General features: G+C 45.8%; 1 protein-coding gene across 5 annotated transcripts in view; it reads right to left on the bottom strand.

Moving 5' to 3' along the window:
• LOC137518086 (diamine oxidase [copper-containing]-like) overlaps positions 1–20,445 on the bottom strand; it is a 146,713-nt gene that overhangs the window by 10,043 nt on the left and 116,225 nt on the right. For all 5 annotated transcript variants that reach the window (XM_068235386.1, XM_068235384.1, XM_068235388.1 and 2 more), the window contains exon 2: positions 16,735–18,294. In XM_068235386.1, coding sequence (XP_068091487.1) covers positions 16,735–18,274 — 1,540 coding nt within the window. In that variant the 5' untranslated portion in view covers positions 18,275–18,294. The remainder of the gene's footprint in view (positions 1–16,734; positions 18,295–20,445) is intronic.

Raw genomic sequence — 20,445 nt, 5'->3', positions numbered from 1 at the left:
GTTATATACAGAACAAAAATTTCCTTTGCCTGAGGTGATCAGTGGTGGCAGGGGCATAACTAGACTTAATACCTCCTGCAAAAATGATAGCATAGGGCCCCCAAACCCCATGCGGGTCATGTTATCGGGAGCCAGCAGAGAGTTTTCTACTGTGAAGCATCACCTGGAAGCTGGAAAAAGTTACACATGCTTCCGCTACTCGCTACTCTGCATGGTGGGAGGAGGTGACATAGCAAGAGAGGTTTTTTTTGCTAATTGGCTGCACTTGAAGTTGGGGAGAGCGAAAAGGAGGAGCCCCCTGAGCATGGTGATCTCAAGTGAAAAACTAGTGTCATCTGAGATGTTCCCCAATATTGTTTAGCTTAGCTATCCACCATATCAGACTCCTAAATGACAAATGGCAAACAAGCACTATTTTCTGGTGCCTCCTGTTTGGCCATCACTTTTTAATTTTTTATTGTCCTTGCATTCCCCTCTCCACAGAAAACAACAGGCTACTTGGCTATAGCTTGATTCCTAAAGAAGTCACCTGTACAAATTAGCCATCATTAGACAGGGCAACAGTAATTGAACAAGTGTATCTAGCTACAGAGTAAGGAGGGATACAGAGAAATATTACCCAACATTATAATCATCATTATAATTCTGAGAAGTCCCCATTTATCCAGAGAAAATTGGGCAGAATCAACTTTTTGTGTACCGAAACTGTGAAATGTTTTGTTGAAGCAAACCAGAAGCGTATTTAAATAAAAAATCACAGATACTTACCTAAGGAGGGGGGAAGTTTTGAGTCCTATAGAGCCTTCCCACTCCTCTCACAGTCCCCTCGTGCCAGTCCCTTCAGCAGCTTCGGCGGAACTAGTTGGACGGGCGCAGGAGCGCCAATGCAGCCGTCCCCAGGCCTTATTCATCTTATTACTTAGGTGAGCCTCGCTATTTTTCATTCCTCATTCTTGCTAATACACCTTGCTTCAACCAGTCCACCTCATTACATTTGCCACCAGGGCCAGAGCTACCATAGGAAAAAATGGGCAATTGCCCCAGGGCCCCAGAACCTGTAGGGGCCCCCAAGGTGTCCCTCCCCTATCTTAACTGTTGCTCCCCAGGGACTCTGCAGAGTCTGTTAAGTTGGGAGGTGATTGGGGGAGGGTCAGTAGCCAGCCCAGGAGGGAAATTTGGCTGCAACAAAGGGTCTCTAATGATGCTTTTTGACCATGAAAGAAGAAAAAGTACCCAATCAGAACAGCACCAACCACTCCAAGATAAGGATTTTAACAACAAAAATAATAATATAGAAATATTTATTGGTAAATAGTAAACATCATTAAAAACATTTAAAAATCACTCAAGGTGATAGCAGCAGCGTACATAATGGATAATCAATTTAAAGAGACACTGAAGCGAAAAAAAATATATGATATAATGAATTGGTTGTGTACTATGAATAATTACTAGAAGATTAGCAGCAAAGAAAATATTCTTATATTTTTATTTTCAGGTATATAGTGTTTTTTCTAACATTGCATCATTCTATATTATGTGCAGATTACACAACACTCAGCATTCAAAATGAGTCTTTCAGAGCAGTCTGTGAAGTAATGAACTCTCCTCTAGCAGAGGAAAAGTAAACAGTTCAATTACAGTTGAGATAATAAAAGTCAGATAACAGCCCTCTCCACGACTAAGTTAGTCGGAGACCTTAATAGCTTTTTTGCATAGAGATAACAACTGGAGTTTCTCAACTCTTCCTGTACTGGAAACAATTAGACTGATGTATCTGATCTTAATGTTTTTTTTCTTAGCTGTACTACACATACAAATCATAATATCATCATTTTTTTTCCGCTTCAGTGTCTCTTTAAATATTGGTTAATATTACTCACAAAACCTCAAAGTATAGCCTTAAGAGTATCAGCCTCAGTCACAAAAATAGTATTATAATAAACCACAAAAAAAACGGGTATCATATATATATATATATAAATTCATGATCCACAATTCATAATTCATAATAATAAAGTGAAAAATATTGCACAATTGCCCACCAAAATTAAATAAATATGATGAGAGACAAGAGACAAACAAAATCTCAAGACCCGTAATGAGATCAATCAATCACCCAGAAATTGTGTAAGAGTAGGTAAAGTGACAGGCTCAATACTTACAGGCAGAGGAAGGAGGAAAAATGAACACCGCTGTCTTGCCTTAATGCATCACGCGGGCACGACCCGCCTCAGAGAGAGGCCCTCTCAGAAGCGGGTCGTGCCCGCGTGATGCATTAAGGCAAGACAGCGGTGTTCATTTTTCCTCCTTCCTCTGCCTGTAAGTATTGAGCCTGTCACTTTACCTACTCTTACACAATTTCTGGGTGATTGATTGATCTCATTACGGGTCTTGAGATTTTGTTTGTCTCTTGTCTCTCATCATATTTATTTAATTTTGGTGGGCAATTGTGCAATATTTTTCACTTTATTATTATGAATTGTGGATCATGAATTTTTATATATATATATATATATATATATATATATATATATATATATATATATATATATATATATATATATATATGATACCCGTTTTTTTGTGGTTTATTATAATACTATTTTTGTGACTGAGGCTGATACTCTTAAGGCTATACTTTGAGGTTTTGTGAGTTACTAATATTAACCAATATTTAAATTGATTATCCATTATGTATGCTGCTGCTATCACCTTGAGTGATTTTTAAATGTTTTTAATGATGTTTACTATTTACCAATAAATATTTCTATATTATTATTTTTGTTGTTGAAATCATTATCTTGGAGTGGTTGGTGCTGTTCTGATTGGGTACTTTTTCTTCTTTTATAGTTATATGTGCTTCAATTGCCCAATTAGCACATCCCCTCCTGGTTGATATAAATTAATATATGATCATACTATCTTTTTGATTATTTTTGATGGTGCTTGTCCTCATTGGTTGTTTATAATAATGACGCTTTTTGCTCGGGGGGCCCCCAGGCTAATTTTGCCCTAGGGCCCAATTGTTACTTGAACCGGCCCTGCTTGCCACTGTTCACATGTCTTTATCTCCATGCTTATATTAGGCCCCGTTCACACTTGCGGTTTTGCGAAAACCGCACCGGATGTCCGGACCGCACCGGAGCCGGATCGGACCTGAACCGTACGGTTCCTGTCCGGATCCGGTCCGGATCCGGTCCGGTTGCATACGGTTTCCGTGCGGTATGAACACGGTTGCGGTCCGGATCCGGATTCTTAAAGAGATAACAACCTGTATAAATACCTGGGGTTCTGGGAGGTCAGCAGAAGCTCTGGGGTCATTGTTGGAGACAGCTGGACGTGTGGAGACCATCCTTGGATACAGAGACAGCAGTTGGGACCATGGATCCAGTCATTTTTTACGCTTATTACCTGGGAATTCTCTCCTTCCTGTTGTTTACCTACTACTATGTGGGGAGAAGGCGTGCTCCTCGCAGGAGATGGTGGGTGCACCCTCTACTAGCCAGGAGGCAGAGGAAGGGAGAGTTCCAGGCCCTCTACCGGGACCTCAGACGACACCCACAGAAATTCTACAGCTACACTCGGATGTCTATTCCCCTGTAAGTATATAGGCCTAAATACACCAACCCCCACCATTCCTAAACACCCCACCCTCACCCCCACAACACCTCATCCCTGTATACCTAGCTAAACACACCACCCTGACCCCCACACCCCTGTATACCTAGCTATACACTACACCCCCACCCTCCACAACACTCCCAAACCTCTGTAAACACACCTCCCCCATCCTCCACCCAACACCTTGTCCCACAACATACTTTACAGCTTCTTCCTTTCCATCTCCTGACAGGTTTGATACTCTTTTGGAGATGGTGAAGGATGACCTTAGGAAGAAGGATACCACGTTCAGGAGAGCAGTCACACCACAAGAACAACTACTCATCACACTGAGGTATGTAAAAACAAATTTTTTTATTGCAAAAACAACCACTTTCCAACGTGGAAACATTCTTCCAACATGGAAGACAAAAAATAACATATCTATGGTATAGCCCGGTCAGTTTTAAGGAACACCAACCACCAACTTTGTGCTGGAAGAGTTGCAGGGCATAGCTGCCCAAGTGTCTTTCGGGGACACCAGTCCCTAATATTAAAGTGCTTCAAAAACCTAACCACTGGCACAGGACCCTCTGAGCCATGGATGAAGGACACAGGTCAGTGAAAAGGCTAGGCCTCTCACCGACCAGTCAAGGTGTCCTTCATCCATGGCTCCAAGGGTCTTGTGCAAGTGATTAGGAACAAGAACAAAGTGAGGAGCAAGAGGAACCGATGGCAGAGGAGCAGGACTACAGGTAGTGTCTTTTGGGGACAAAAGGCCCTAAATTATTAGTGCTTCAAAAACCTAACCACTGGCACAGGACCCTCTGAGCCATGGATGAAGGACACAGGTCAGTGAAAAGGCTAGGCCTCTCACCGACCAGTGTAGGTGTCCTTCATCCATGGTTTCAAGGGTCTTGTGCAAGTGATTAGGAACAAGAACAAAGTGAGGAGCAAGAGGAACCGATGGCAGAGGAGCAGGACTACAGGTAGTGTCTTTCGGGGACACCAGGCCCTAAATTATTAGTGCTTCTAAAACCTAACCACTGGCACAGGACCCTCTGAGCCATGGATGAAGGACACAGGTCAGTGAAAAGGCTAGGCCTCTCACCGACCAGTGAAGGTGTCCTTCACCCATGGCTCCAAGGGTCTTGTGCAAGTGATTAGGAACAACAAAGTAAGGAACAAGAGGAATCAAAGGCACAGGTGCAGGACTACAGGTGCAGTGCAACAGGCACAAGGTTGTGACTCAGGTAGTGTCTTTCAGGGACACCAGGCCCTAATAAATTGAAGTGCTTCAAAAACCTAACCACTGGCACATGACCCTCTGAGCCATGGATGAAGGACACAGGTCAGTGAAAAGGCTAGGCCTCTCACCGACCAGTGAAGGTGTCCTTCACCCATGGCTCCAAGGGTCTTGTGCAAGTGATTAGGAACAAGAACAAAGTGAGTAGCAAGAGGAACCGATGGCAGAGGAGCAGGACTACAGGTAGTGTCTTTCGGGGACACCAGGCCCTAAATTATTAGTGCTTCTAAAACCTAACCACTGGCACAGGACCCTCTGAGCCATGGATGAAGGACACAGGTCAGTGAAAAGGCTAGGCCTCTCACCGACCAGTGAAGGTGTCCTTCACCCATGGCTCCAAGGGTCTTGTGCAAGTGATTAGGAACAACAAAGTAAGGAACAAGAGGAATCAAAGGCACAGGTGCAGGACTACAGGTGCAGTGCAACAGGCACAAGGTTGTGACCCAGGTAGTGTCTTTCGGGGACACCAGGCCCTAAATTATTAGTGCTTCTAAAACCTAACCACTGGCACAGGACCCTCTGAGCCATGGATGAAGGACACAGGTCAGTGAAAAGGCTAGGCCTCTCACCGACCAGTGAAGGTGTCCTTCACCCATGGCTCCAAGGGTCTTGTGCAAGTGATTAGGAACAACAAAGTAAGGAACAAGAGGAATCAAAGGCACAGGTGCAGGACTACAGGTGCAGTGCAACAGGCACAAGGTTGTGACCCAGGTAGTGTCTTTCGGGGACACCAGGCCCTAAAGTTCAAGTCCAGCAAAACCAAAAGTTCCCTGACATGGTCATCTGAACACCTCTGAACCTTGGTTGAAGGAGATGGGGCAGGGAAAAGGTTGGGCTAAAAAGCCCTGTGATGGTATCCTTCCTCCGAGGATCGGAGGTATTCAGAGGAGCATGTCCAGGAACAATTTGACTTTTTTTTTCAAATTGTATCGGCACCACTACTAGAAAAGGTGGGAGTTGCTGCCTGGAAATCTGGACTCTCTTGGGTGCTGGTCGTGGATGAGCTGGACCCTGACAGCGGTGGCCCATATTGACTGCCTCTGTAGCCGGTGTACATCTGTGATGATTGCCAGGTGGGCACCGCTGTTGGTTGTGGGGGTCTAAAAATTGGTGGTTGCAATAATGGCGTGTCCATGTGCTGTTTGATCACCTCCAGCAAAGTGGAATGGCACGCCATCATGTTTTGGGAAGGCACCTTTTCCAAATATGGTATTAGAGACATCACAGTGTGAAAACACGGGTGTGCCTGCAATTTCAGTAGTTCCTTGCTTTGTTGATGCATTTGCTGCATCATGTTCTGCAGCTGGCCCACCGACTGATGATGCTGCGCACGCAGTTGGTCGATTTCTCCTCTGTGCATCTCATGCATCATTTTAAGCTCATCCCTGTAGTGCCCATGTACAGCGTCGAGCTCACATTGCAGTGAAGTGATGTGGGACTTGTACTGCTCCATGATATGGCCCCTGTCCTCATCTTGCAACTGCCGGGTTATGAGAGTTTGGTGGCTCTGAAGAATCCCGAGAAGTCCGGAGACAGCCCCGGACATCTCGGACTCTGTCTCTCTCCTTGTTGGGGGGAGGGTACCTCGACGCCTCACTGGTGTGGTGGTCCTCACTGGTGGTGTGGCAGCATCTTCCCGTCCTCTGGCCTGTGTCGGGGTTGCCCTGCGCGCTGGTTGTGCTGCAGTCTCTCGGTGCTCCTCACTTTGTTCTTGTTCCCCTGGAGCTTCCATAGCGGTCGATTGTGGAGGTGCAGCTTCTTCCACACTCGGTCCTGCAACCTCAACATCCAAGCTCTCTTCTCCCAAGTCATCATCAAAGGAGAGAGCTGGGATAGCTAAGGACTCCCTCCTCCTACTCCTCTCCTCGGGGAAATAGGTTACATCGGCGACGTCATCATCCACCAAGCTCTCCTCACTGCTGAACCGTGCCTCCTGGGTCGGTTCCTCTTGCTCCAAATTGTCTTCAGTCCTGTAGATAAAAACAATATTTATTGGTGTGCCAAACAGCATGTGGCGTCAATTCACAGAGCTAGCAAACACTAGCAAACACTTTATCAACCGTTTCTACCAAACATTTGATAAAGCTTGTGAGAAAAGTTCGCTAGCCATGGGAATTGAGGCCAGTTTATAGCAATACATGGCCGAAGTCATGGTAGTTGTCTGCTAAAATGAGCTCTCAGTTCCTGCCCACAGTAGTGGTACTTACAGTCTAGGTTCCAGGCTTGCATTGATGAAAGACAATTGCTTGGCAAATTGGTAGTCTTTTTGTCGCTTTCCCCCGCCACTGCCACTTCGTTCGGCAAGTTTTTTCTTCCGTAGCCATTTCACGTATGCATCACGTATATTGCGCCACCTTGTCTTGAACCTTTCTCCTGTAACGACATGAAAAATTGATTTCGATTATTTCTCTTGTAGGTACATCGCAACTGGACAAACATATACATCGCTACATGTCACATTTCGTATTGGGAAGAGCACGGTGGCAGGCATCGTCGTGAGGACTTCGAGGATCCTTTGGACGCGACTGAGGGCCAGATACATGCCTGTGCCGGACACCACGAAATGGGAGGAGATCGCCCAGGGCTTCTGGACCGAGTGCAAGTTTCCTAATTGTGTTGGCGCACTGGATGGGAAACACATCCGGCTTCAGAAACCCGTGGGGAGTGGCAGCCATTATTTCAACTATAAAAAATACTTCAGCATTGTTCTAATGGCAGTGGCAGATGCGGACTACAAGTTTGTGTACGTGGACGTGGGGTCGTACGGTAGTTCCAATGACTCTGGAATTTTCCAGCGTACGACCCTTTGCCGGCTGATGGAGGAAGGCAGACTGCGTCTCCCCCGTGACAGACCCTGGCCTGGGACAAGGGCACCAGCCTACCCCTATGTGTTTGTGGGGGACGAGGCCTTCGCCCTGTCCGACCATGTAATGCGTCCGTACCCAGACAGGGGACTTGATGCCAGCCAGCTACACTTCAATGCTCGGTTGAGCCGTGCAAGGAGAATGGTGGAGTGCACATTTGGGATCCTGGTGTCAAAGTGGAGGGTGTTCCACACGCCCATGCTGCTGAAACCGGGCAACGCAGTTGTCGTGGTGAAGGCAGCATGCATCCTCCACAACTTTGTGCGGCAGGAGGAAAGAGAGACTCCGGAACCCCCGAATGTGCTTCCACTAATGCCCCTGCGGAGGTATGCAACCAGGCTAAGGGTAGTGTCACTGCGGAACAGGGACCAACTGAGACTTTATTTTACCACACCACCAGGACGAGGGTGAATGTTTGGTTTTTAATGTTTTGTTGAAATGTGTTTATTTTGGAGTTTCAAGTTTTTAAGTGATTTTAAATGTCTTAATTTTTTACAATAAATTGATGTTTAATAATTGGTCATTGTGTATGTTTTATGTGCACAGGTGGGGTACATCGCAGGTGGGTGGGAGACATCACAGGTGGGTGGGAGACATCACAGGTGGGTGGGATACATCACAGGTGGGTGGGATACATCACAGGTGGGGTACAGGTGGGTGGGATACATCACAGGTGGGTGGGATACATCACAGGTGGGTGGGATACATCACAGGTGGGTTACAGGTGGGTGGGATACATCACAGGTGGGTGGGATACATCACAGGTGGGTTACAGGTGGGTGGGATACATCACAGGTGGGTGGGATACATCACAGGTGGGTGGGATACATCACAGGTGGGTGGGATACATCACAGGTGGGTGGGATACATCACAGGTGGGTGGGATACATCACAGGTGGGTTACAGGTGGGTGGGATACATCACAGGTGGGTGGGATACATCACAGGTAGGTGGGATACATCACAGGTGGGTGGGATACATCACAGGTGGGGTACAGGTGGGTGGGATACATCACAGGTGGGTGGGATACATCACAGGTGGGTGGGATACATCACAGGTGGGTGGGATACATCACAGGTGGGGTACAGGTTGGTGGGATACATCACAGGTGGGTGGGATACATCGCAGGTGGGTGGGATACATCACAGGTGGGGTACAGGTGGGTGGGATACATCACAGGTGGGTTACAGGTGGGTGGGATACATCACAGGTGGGTCGGATACATCACAGGTGGGTGGGATACATCACAGGTGGATGGGATACATCACAGGTGGGGTACAGGTGGGTGGGATACATCACAGGTGGGTTGGATACATCACAGGTGGGTGGGATACATCACAGGTGGGGTACAGGTGGGTGGGATACATCACAGGTGGGTGGGATACATCACAGGTGGGTGGGATACATCACAGGTGGGGTACAGGTGGGTGGGGAACAGGTGGGTGGGCCACGGGTGGGTGGGCAACACGTGGGTGACACAAATCCATAGCAAAAGTGGAATACATCACAAGCTAACCACAAGCCCCCCAAAAAACTTCTAGTCAACATACCCTCTGTGCCTTGCTGTCTCTTGCTCAAGTGCTCAAAGTCCTCCACATACAGCTTGGCAATTTTTTTCCACAGGCCTCTGCATTTTTTGATGTTGCTGTGGTCCGCATCCCCCTTGTCCCACAGGGCTGGTACCTGCTGCACCTGTAGGATGAGGTCTTCTGATGTGTAGGGCCTCACCCCCTCGTTATCAGACATATCGTCAGACATGTTGCTGCCAAACAGCTCCAGCATGAAGTCACTGCTGCTCCACTCTGTGAACGCTGGTGCCATGTGGTCCCCATCCAAAATGGCCACCATACCATAGAGTCAGCATAGGAAGTGTGGTATAACATCCGGTTTTTATAGCCAGTGTGTTGTGCGCTCTCCGGTTCTCATTGGTTTCCATTGGCCGGATGCAACATTCCGGCTCCGGTCCGGATACGTCAGCCGGACCAGCCGGACCAAAAAATAGCGCATGTTGGAACGGACGCCGGAGTCCGGATCCGGTCCGGCTCCGGTCCGGACGAAACGGACGCATGTGAACGGTCGCATAGACTTTCATTGCTATGCCGTGCGTCCGTTTCGTCCGGTCCGCATGCGGTCCGGCTCCGGCACGGCTCCGGCACGGCGATTCCGGATAGTAACCGCTAATGTGAACCGGGCCTTAGCCTTTTTAGTCTTGGCTATCATGTTTATTCACCTATACTTCCAACTTACTACCTTTTAGCACCATGCACCTTATTTCTTGTTGAGCATTTTCTCTTATCTAATATGTACGTTTATGCACTTTATGACTCATGTAATGTACTGTTCTCTGATTGATGGATACTATTGTTAGCACTTTATCTTCATGTAGCATTAGGGAGGATTTTTTTGTTGGCACAGCATTCTGTCCTATATATATGAGTGCGCCCCTCTCTATATATTGTGTGGTTCAGTATTTAATTCATTTTATTTAAATTGGTATTATTCCTCAATACTGAACAAATCTCCTTTTTCACACGATGTTTTGAGAAGGGTGCACTATTTAATATTCATTGTATTTCATTGTGTATATTTTACTGTATTCCTTATTGTTTGCGAGGTAACCAGAATAATTGTTATTATTGGTGGCCTTATACAGGCATGGACATGGCTTGCTTTGTTTTAGATGTTTTTAATTTTTAAATTTTAAATTTAATTTTTAAATTTTGGCTTAAATAAAGATATATTATACTTTACTGATTTCCTGGTCCAATTAGTGCTCATTATTATCTTATATATAGAGGGGTTGCCTTTCTTTTTGTTGTCCATATGTCTTATGTTGGGTCTGTGACCCTTTCCCCCAAAAAATATATGCGATAAGCAATATTAATTGCCTAATTATGCATGCTCGCCTTTTTCTCTTGTTTTAAATACCCTCGTTCCAGCGCTGTCTCCCCCGTTCAAATCTCCCACTGTAGGAGGCTTCGGAAGTCTTCGGGAGCCCAAGTTTCGGGAGCCCAAGTGCTCCCGGAGACATCCAAAGCCTCCCATGGCTGAAGAGGGCAGTTTCGATCGGTCAGAGTCAGAGATTGCTAATGAGGGAGACAGCGCTGGAACGAGGGGACCAGGAGAGGTGCTGGAAGGCTCCACAGGTCCCAAAGCCTTCCCTCTCCATAAATACGTATCATTTTTTTTTATTTTTTTTAGATATGCTTCAGGTTCACTTTAAGCCTTGTAAACACAAATGAGGACTGTTGCAAGCAGGAATTGGGACTCTGTTACTCAGGCAACAGTTCGGAGCCAAATTCAGTACAGACGTCGCATCGTTAGGCTGCAGTCCACTGGCGCATTAGGATAAGGAGAACCGACAGCATTGTGCATGTGCATGATGGAAAGAAATGGAGGGAGCAGGTTGAGCAGGAGAACAATAGGGTTGGCCTTCTCCTACAACAGACAATCCACCAGTCAGATCTCTTTCCGGCGCATTGGGGAAGGGGGATCAAGGTGTACATACAGGGGTTGGACAAAATAATGGAAACGCCTAACATTTTGGCATCATAATCTTTGAACATGTTTTAAAGAGACTCTGAAGGCACTTAAAAAACGGCTTTTTACCTTTTATTTATGTTAAGCATATTTGCCCCTGTTAAAACACTGCTATCCCGTACAAGAACGAGGATTTTTTACCCCCCAAATCCCCTGTGCAAAATCAACGACTTTCTTGGTCGTGGATTTTGCTGCCCGGGGAGGCAGAGCTTTTGGCTGCAGCTCTGCCTCCATGTGCGTCAATCAGCACTGATCGCCGGCCTCTCCCCCACCCCTCTCAGTGAAGGAAGACTGAGAGGGGCGGGGAGAGGCGGCGATCTGCGCTGATAAACGCGTGTAGAGGCAGAGCTGCAGCCAAAAGCTCTGCCTCTCACGGAAGCGCTCCCCGCAATGTGCCCCAGGGGATTTGAGGGGTAAAAAACTCTCATTCTGCTGCGGGATAGTGGCATTTTAACAGGGGCAAACATGCCTAACATAAATAAAAGGTAAAAAGCTGTTTTTACATTGGCATCATAGTCTCTTTAAGCAATCAAAGGAAGACTGAGAGGGGCGGGGAGAGGCGGCGATCTGCGCTGATAAACGCGTGTAGAGGCAGAGCTGCAGCCAAAAGCTCTGCCTCTCACGGAAGCGCTCCCCGCAATGTGCCCCAGGGGATTTGAGGGGTAAAAAACTCTCATTCTGCTGCGGGATAGTGGCATTTTAACAGGGGCAAACATGCCTAACATAAATAAAAGGTAAAAAGCTGTTTTTACATTGGCTTCATAGTCTCTTTAAGCAATCAAAACTTGACATATATTACATTTTTTTTGTTTATTATTTTTGTTATTTGATATGTTCAATTAAAATAATTGTTTTTTTTACAGATATTTTAAAAAAAAGTTGGTTATAATTTATAAAAATGGCAGATCTCTCAGACTTTCAAAGAGGCCAAATTGTTGGTGCACGTATGGCAGGCGCTACTGTAACAGAAACTGCCCGGCATTGTCATTTCAAGAGGTACTGTCTCAAAAGTAATGACTGCCTTTGAAAAAGAAGAAAAAACGTCCTCAGCAAAGCACAGTTGTGGCCGAAAGTCGAAGTTGTCTGAGAGAGATCGTCGGACTCTAAATCGAATTGTTACAAAGGCTTGCAAGACCACGGCTCCTAAAATCACTGCAGAGCTGAATTTAGGAGAACCCAGTTTCCACAAAAACTGTTCGTCGGGAGCTGCACAAATCACGTAAGAACTGCAATTAGAAAATCTCTGCTCTCAAAGACAAATGTTTCAAAGCGTTTAGAGTGGTGTAGAAACCACCAGAATTCTTCCCTCGAGCAGTGGAAAAATGTGATTTTCTCTGACGAATCATCGTTTATCTTATTTTCGACCTCCGGCGAGTGTACGTTTGGAGACAGCGGAAAAAAGCATTTCATCCAGACTGCCTTCTCCCAACTGTAAAACATGGCGGGTTCAGTGATGATCTGGGGTACTATTTCTTGGAATTCTGCTGTGCCAATGATTTCCCTTCATGGATGAATTAACCTCCAAGACTATTTAGGAATTTTGGGCGACCATGTTCATCCTATGGTTCAAGAACTGTTTCCGGAGGGGAATGCCATCTTTCAAGATGATAATACCCCAATCCTTACAGCTAGAATTGTTAAAGAATGGCACGAGGAACATTCTAATGAAGTTGAGCATCTCATCTGCCCACCACAATCCCCAGACCTCAACATTATTGAGCATTTATGGTCTTATTAGAGATTCCAGTAAGAAGTCGATTTCCACCGCCATCATCTCTAAAAGAACTGGAGGGTGTTTTAACTGAAGAATGGGCTAAAATTCCTTTGGAAACAATTCACAATTTGTATGAATCAATACCTCGGAGAATTGAGGCTGTAATTGCCACAAAAGGTGGACCTACACTATATTAAAATATATTTGGTTGATTTTCAAGGTGATTCCATTATTTTGTCCAACCCCTGTATATGTCTACCACCGGTGAGCTGGGTGCAGGGTAAGCCGAATTAAATGAAATCAAATCCCCGGCAGCATAAAATACTATTAGCCTCCAAGTCACGTTAACTCGGGGGGGGGGGGGGGGGGGGGAGGGGGGGTTGGGGGGAGATTTAATTTGGGGTACAACATTCGCTGGAACCCCAAATTACCCGTATGCGCCCCGCACAGTATAACATTTCTACTATGGTGGCGCCTAGTTTCGTCACTCACGGCTGAGTAGAGGCCTTGGCCAAGAACCATCTAGTGCATTTATAGGGCTTCACTCTTACTGTGGAGAAGAAAATACTGTCTTTCTTTTTGTAGACCAAAAACAGTATAGGCTAAATGACACTCTTTTTGTTTCAGCTCCCTGGCTTCAGGTATGTATTGTCCTTAAACTGTCTTGGTAAGGATGATAATGCAGCATGGCAGTTGATGACACATAGTGTTAAAGGCCATCTTCCCTGTTTAGGGATGCTTTGAGTTTGACCTAGATGACCTTTTTAAAACATCTAGGCCCACATGCAATTAAGTTTTTCACCTGAGTTTTCTCCTAGGAGATAATTTTTATCTTCCCTGTAAACTAAATTTTCAGCATTTTACAATTGAAAAAGTACCCAAACGTTGGTGAAAAAGTACTATCAAATCTATTTTGAGTATTTTCTTGCTCGTTGGCGACTTAAAAGGCATTTTATGATAAGGTGTAAAATTATCACCTGGGTGAAAAGTCAGGAGAAGAAGTGAATTGCATATGGCCCCTTGAATCTTTATCCCCGAAAGTGCACCTCACCTTCCTCAAAAGAGTGTCCCTTCCTTTGAAGTGTAGGTAAACAGTGTTTGAGTCCTGACCTGCAGAGCTACCCCTTATATATTGGCCCATGTACTTACTTAGAAGTTGTTTGATCTCCCTCCCTAGTGTATGGGCCTGTCTTCTCCTCTCCTTAGTACAGCAAAGTCCCCGTTATCCAGAACTCAACTAACCGGCATGCCTGAGGGGGATGACGTGGGACAGATCTTTTGGTGGGTTTGCAGGGCATAAACTACTCACCAATCCTCCATAAGCAGTCTCCTACGCATCCTGCAGCTCCCAGTGGCTTCCTGGTATCCATGCACAGCTTTCGGTGTCACCTCACCCGAAGCGGGTCGGTTAACTGTTTGCCGAGAGCATTACACAGAGGATTTCGGCAAGTGTAGAAGACGGCCCCTGAAGGATTGGTAAGTAGTTTATGCTGCACGGGGAGGAGGTTTGTGCTATTTTTGGCTGGTTACTCAAGCAACCGGCAAGCACATGTATGTGGCATCAGGCAATTCCCCCTGTGAGACTTTGCTGTACATTGGTCTACCGTCTACATACACCAAGTTGCTTTGCTTGCATTTAGATGTTGGATCTTTAGTATGCAAATGTTTATTATGCAGAAAAACAGAGGCACCAACAGGATAAAAGGAAGCTAAATGAGCTTAAAAACCAAATTCTTGGTAAATAGAGGAGGTAGTGGTGGACTTACCTCCTCCAAGTAGACACACATCGACTCACCTAAGAGGTGCCTGGCTCTTCTACTGACCACATATGCTATTGCTCTGTTGTTATTGCCTGATGAAGCGGGATCAAACCTGCGAAACGCGTTGCATGTTTGGAGTTCATAAATAAAATATATTGACTGTCTTTACTACAGTCGTTGTGTGTCTACTTGGAGGAGGTAAGTCCACCACTACCTCCTCTATTTACCAAGAATTCGGTTTTTAAGCTCATTTAGCTTCCTTTTATCCTGTTGGTGCCTCTGTTCTCCTGCATAATATTGAGTCCACCCTGGGTGGAGGGTTGAACCCCCTTTTTTCCTATCTACAGAGAGCGACTTCTTATTCCTGAGTAGTGTCAGGAAAATCTCCCCACCTGCCTTTACAGTGGTTGCCTAATGGTAACCCTGGTTTGTGAGTATTAATATTTACTCTATCTAGTAACCATTTACCAGTACATATTACACTATTGGGGCTCTTGGTGTTCCTTGTTTTTATGCAAATGTTTATGTCTCAGTCTGTGCCGCCATAGCTGGTGCAGTTTATGGTGGTGCCCAAGCTTCCAGGCACGCTATGCGCCCAAATTGCCTGTTACATACTCATCCTCTTCACTATTCTTAGTGCAAACATCACTTAGTATTGGACCATTTTTTGTTTGTAGTGATGGACCATGTTCTCAAATCAAAGCTGTTTTGTAATGTACCCGACAGATCATTTTAGAATCTTTTTTTTTTTTTGTTATAGGGCTTTTATTTTTTATTTTTAACTCCACATATTAAACAAAAATAAATAAATAAATGCATGAAAACATTTTTGGGGAAACACGTTTTTTAAACTCATTTTTTAATATTTATCTTGAGCATAGAGACATTAAAATTGGATGCTTATTTCCAGTTTGGTAGAGGTAGCTGGTTAGAAGTATAATGAGGGATTTGGCCTTCTTGTCTTTTTATTTCAGTTACAACTGGAAAAATGGAGTAAAACTTAGAAGAAAAAAAAAATCTACGAGTATGCTATCTGAAAAAACACGCTGGCTGTTGGGCACACACACACAGCACATTAAGCCAATAAACACAACTGTAAGAATGCAAGTGCCGCATTACTGCTAGCAAGTGGGAGTGCGAAACTGGAAATCTGGGCGCAAGCGGTACTTTGGAATATTGTGCTCCCTAGGCCGCGATTAGCGGCAATGATGGGCACCCAAGGCCATGAATAGCAGCCATCAAAATACATTTCGGCAGCTGAGGCTACCAATAAAACAGCAGGTAACCCTAACACCCGCTATTTTATCAGTAACTTTGGGCACTCAAATGTAAAGTTATTGCAGATTTATGGTGGGGGGAGGGGGGGTACGTGTTAGGTTCTACCGGGGTTGGGGGAGTGGAGTGGGGTTAAGGGTTAGGCAGCAAGGGAAGGTTAAAAGGTAGTCACCATCAGGGGCTGGGTTAAGGTTTAGGCCTAAATTGTGCAAGGGTTAAGGGTTAGGCATCGGTAGAAGGTGGGTTCTGTGTGAGAGTAGGGTTTGGTTAGGTAAGATTACCAATATTTCACTATTGGAATTAAGTAATAGAATATTGGTAAGTATACTGATCTTCTACTAGCAGCAATCCCCTGCGCCCTTTTTTCCAGGCACCTTTTTTTCATGTACACGTGTGAGTGCAGGGAAAATGGTCGGTGGCACGCTACATTTATTTTAGGAGAATTAAGACTGCAGCAATTACATAATTTTAGTGAAAGTGCTTAATGCATCAAATGCAGCATGGCGTGCATTCATGTATCAGTAAAAAAAATAAAGAAAACAAAACAAATAAGTGTGAATGGTAGAACAGAGTTCTTTGAAAAAGCACTTGTCGTAGTGAATCGCAACATGTTTTTGAAAAGGCAAAAAAGTCCTAGTGAAAATGAGCCCCAGCTGTTGTGTTTCGTCTTACCTGCAATATCCAGGTCAACCTTGTAGTTCACCAGGTGAGTATGGAGCATCCCCAGTACATGACTGTAAACTCGGCTTCCATAGCGTAGGCCATCGGGGGTGAAGAACGTGGCGTGGATGTAACCTGTAGCGCTGACTTTAACCTCTATCACCCCATTCTGGTAGAAGAGGAAGTCCCAGATATAGTCATAGTTGTAGACTGTAGATGTGGTCCTCACCACTAAGGCATGGCTCTCCAAACCAGCATAGGATTTGTAGCCACCATCATGGGTGCTGTCAAAGTGACGCCTTAACGGCATCCCCATAGGCAGCTCAAAAATGCACAACGCATTCTTGTAATGCACCGGCTCATTTGTGTCATAAAAGCTGTACAAGTCTACGTAAGTGGCCATCTCTGGACAATCGATGCCTTTGGCCAACTCGTAGTGTACTGTGCCCATCCCCCATCCCGAATCAATGTATTTTGTTTGCATTGCCGCTGGAGAGGCACCGCTATAAAATGCAACAGCTTCCTGTATGCTGACCTCATAGGCTATCCGCTCATCGTTGTACTGTATGTCAAATATCTGCAAACCAGAAGATGCATGCACGCGATAGGCAAAGTTCCACCCTGTATACTCTACGTAATTGCCTAAAACTTTATAGCGTTTGCCCTGGGGCTCACATATCTTGGGTCCATGAATATCAGTCTTGGTCTTAAACTCTCCTCGTGGTGTGAAAGTTGAATACAATACATTTTCCGTTAATTCCGGAACTATAAATTTGGTCACCTCATTTCTCTCAAATTTCCTAACTAGCTCTTTAACACTGTCGAAGTATTGTCCATTATACCAGACCTTCTCCACCGTCCAATCCTTGGGATGCAGAGAATGATGATTGAGCAACAGCTCAAAGCCTATTGGGTGAAGGAACAACCCATCCGTCAATCTCTGTAAGACTATCCAAGAGCGGCGTTCTCCAGACTTCAGGCCACGGGGAGCGATATCAGAGAAGGTTAGGCAGCGCGTTGAACAATTATAGAAAGAATAACCTGAAATCTCCAGTAAAATGTGGTTGAATTCCAGTGTTATTTCCACAAGCTTCTTGTATATCTTTTCATATTCAATAGCTGTCACAGGCCGTGACGCAAATGGGATGACCCTATTTCCTTTGGGAGTTATAGGTCGGTAATAGTATGGATGAGGCAGTGGACCCACAACGTATTCTGTGATATTGGGGTTGGGTTGGTCACGAAACAGTATGACAACTTTGGCCTCTCGTGCTGGTTTCGGGCCATCTCTGTCTAGAAAGTTTAGAGCGTTCCGTTTTTTTGGCAAGTTGAGGTCCATCATGAAGATTGCGTTTTTGTTCAGTGTATTCTGGCTGGAGACCAGGTTCAGATTCTTCTGGTCCACAAGGAAGGTATGAATAGACTTCATTTCCTCAGGAGTCAAGTCTGAGAAGATGGAGGCCATGAAGCGGCCCTTGGACGGCGACTTTCCATCGGAATAGGTTATGGCACAGAAAAAGAGCACCGTCTTCAGAAGATATGTGGATTTCATGATGTTTTTCTTAGGATTCCCTGAAACATAGAACAAAATGTGACAGGCATGGTGACGAGCTTTCCATTTATTAAAATACATTCAAAATATCCAAATAATGAGAGTGTGTGACTGTGGCAGGGGCGTAACTACAGAAGAGCAGTCTCTGCAACTTCAGGGGGCCCACAGCTGTAAGGGGGCCCCAACTACTACTTCATTCCTTCTGGTAATGGGGTACATCCTTTAGATCAGGTGTTTTTGTGTCTACGCTTGTTATCAGAGGAGTAGCTACGGGGGGGGGGGGGGGGGGAGCAAGGGGTACATCTGTCCCCGGGCGCAGCATCTAGGGGTGCGGTTACAGGTTTTACTTTCCCTGATGTGTCCCTGAAGAGTCTATGAAAGACAGTGGAAGGATCCAATCTTCTCCCCCGCTTCCTCCTGCTCTCTGCCCCGGAGTTTTGTTTTATTCTATCTCCCTGCTGTAATCAGCTGATGGGCGTGAACGCGGTGGCTCCCCCAGGACCGCCTAACGTCACTGCGCGCGCATCCCCGCTTGTCTTCAGTCTCCCAGCGGCTATCCGCCACTAGGAGACTGTTAGACGGCAAAACCGCCATCTTTTATGCCTGTACAGCGCTGCGACCTAAGGCAGTGTTGTACTGGGGACAGCCATGGGACACGGCTGTCCCCTCCATTGGCTCGGGGGTGATCCGCTATCATAGGCTGAAGCCTGTGACAGCCGATCCCAGTGATTGGCTAGTGGGGGGAGGGAGGGAGGACAATAAAAATAATAAAAAAAAAGTACATATTTATTAAAAAATAAAGGAAATAAATATTTGCTGTAAAATAAACAAACATCTGGGGGGCAATCAGGCCCCTCCAACAGAGAGCTCTGTTTGTGAGGAGAAAAGGAAGGGGGTGGGGAATCACTTGTGTGCTGTGTTGTGCGGCCCTGCAGCGAGGCCTTAAAGGGAACCAGAGATGAACAATCTCTAAAAAATGAAAAAGATGTTATACATACCTGGGGCTTCCTCCAGCTCCATAAGCCTGGATCGGTCCCACGCCGCCTCTATCACCGGTACAGGGTCCCGTCACTTCCGCCGGAGGCGACCAGTTGTACGCATGCACAGGGGCTCCCTCCGGCTTTGTACGCATGCGCCTGTGCAGTACGGAGGAAGTGCACTGCGCTTGCGTCGACTGGCTGAAATGACGGGACCCGGTACGGGCGGACAGAGGCAGCGGAGAAAGGCGGCGTGGGAGCGATCCAGGCTGATGGGGCTGGAGGAAGCCCCAGGTATGTATAACATCTTTTTCTTGTGGTTTCTGGTTCTCTTTAAAGCTGCAGTGGCCCCCTTAAGGGGTTAATCAGGTGTAGATCGGACATGCAGGAAATAATTCTAAAACTTAAACATCTCTGGGAAAGCATGATGGACTTCCTTATGGTTCATACCTTGTAACGAGGGGGCGCAAAAACTGACTTTGTCCCCAGATGCCGAAAACCCTAGCTACGCCTCTGCTTCTTATGGGTGTTAATATTGTGATGTCCACATGTTTTATGACCCTTGCAAGATGGGCCTTCTAGGCTGTGAGGGTCACCAGGGGGTTGGCAAGGGAGAGGGTGTGACCATTGGGGGGGGCATCAAAGTTTGGCTGGGGGTTCCCATGATTTCTAGTTATGCCACTGGACTGTGTGTTGAGTTGTGGCATTAGAACGAAAGCAACTCTTGTGCAGTCTGGTGTAAGTTATTATTATTATTATTATTGCTTTATATAGCGCCAACATCTTCCGTGGCGCTGTACAACAGCATACAGGGTATAACAATACAAAACAAACAATACAGCAGTTAATACAAGACAAGAATGGATAACAGCTAATGCAGTGAACAAATTACCTACATATTTTACACAGGGGTGGGAGGTATGTTCACCCATTACACAACATTGTGAGACAAAAGGGGAGGAGAGCCCTGGCCAAAAGGCCTTACAGGCTAAAGGTTTAAGGTATAGGACCGTAGGCAAAGAGAAACTGTGTGTGGGGTTGTAGAAATGGTGGTTAGTGGGCAGTGTTCTAGCTAGGTAGGAGAGTATGCTTGCCTAAAGAGGTGAGTTTTCAGATTGCGCCTAAAAAGTGTAAGTGTGGGTGAGTGTCAGATGTGTTGAGGGAGAGTGTTCCAGAGGAGGGGAGAAGATCGAG

This window comes from Hyperolius riggenbachi, chromosome 5 (assembly GCF_040937935.1).
Source record: "Hyperolius riggenbachi isolate aHypRig1 chromosome 5, aHypRig1.pri, whole genome shotgun sequence".
Lineage (NCBI taxonomy): Eukaryota > Metazoa > Chordata > Amphibia > Anura > Hyperoliidae > Hyperolius > Hyperolius riggenbachi.
This window is presented reverse-complemented; position numbering and strand designations above follow the sequence as displayed.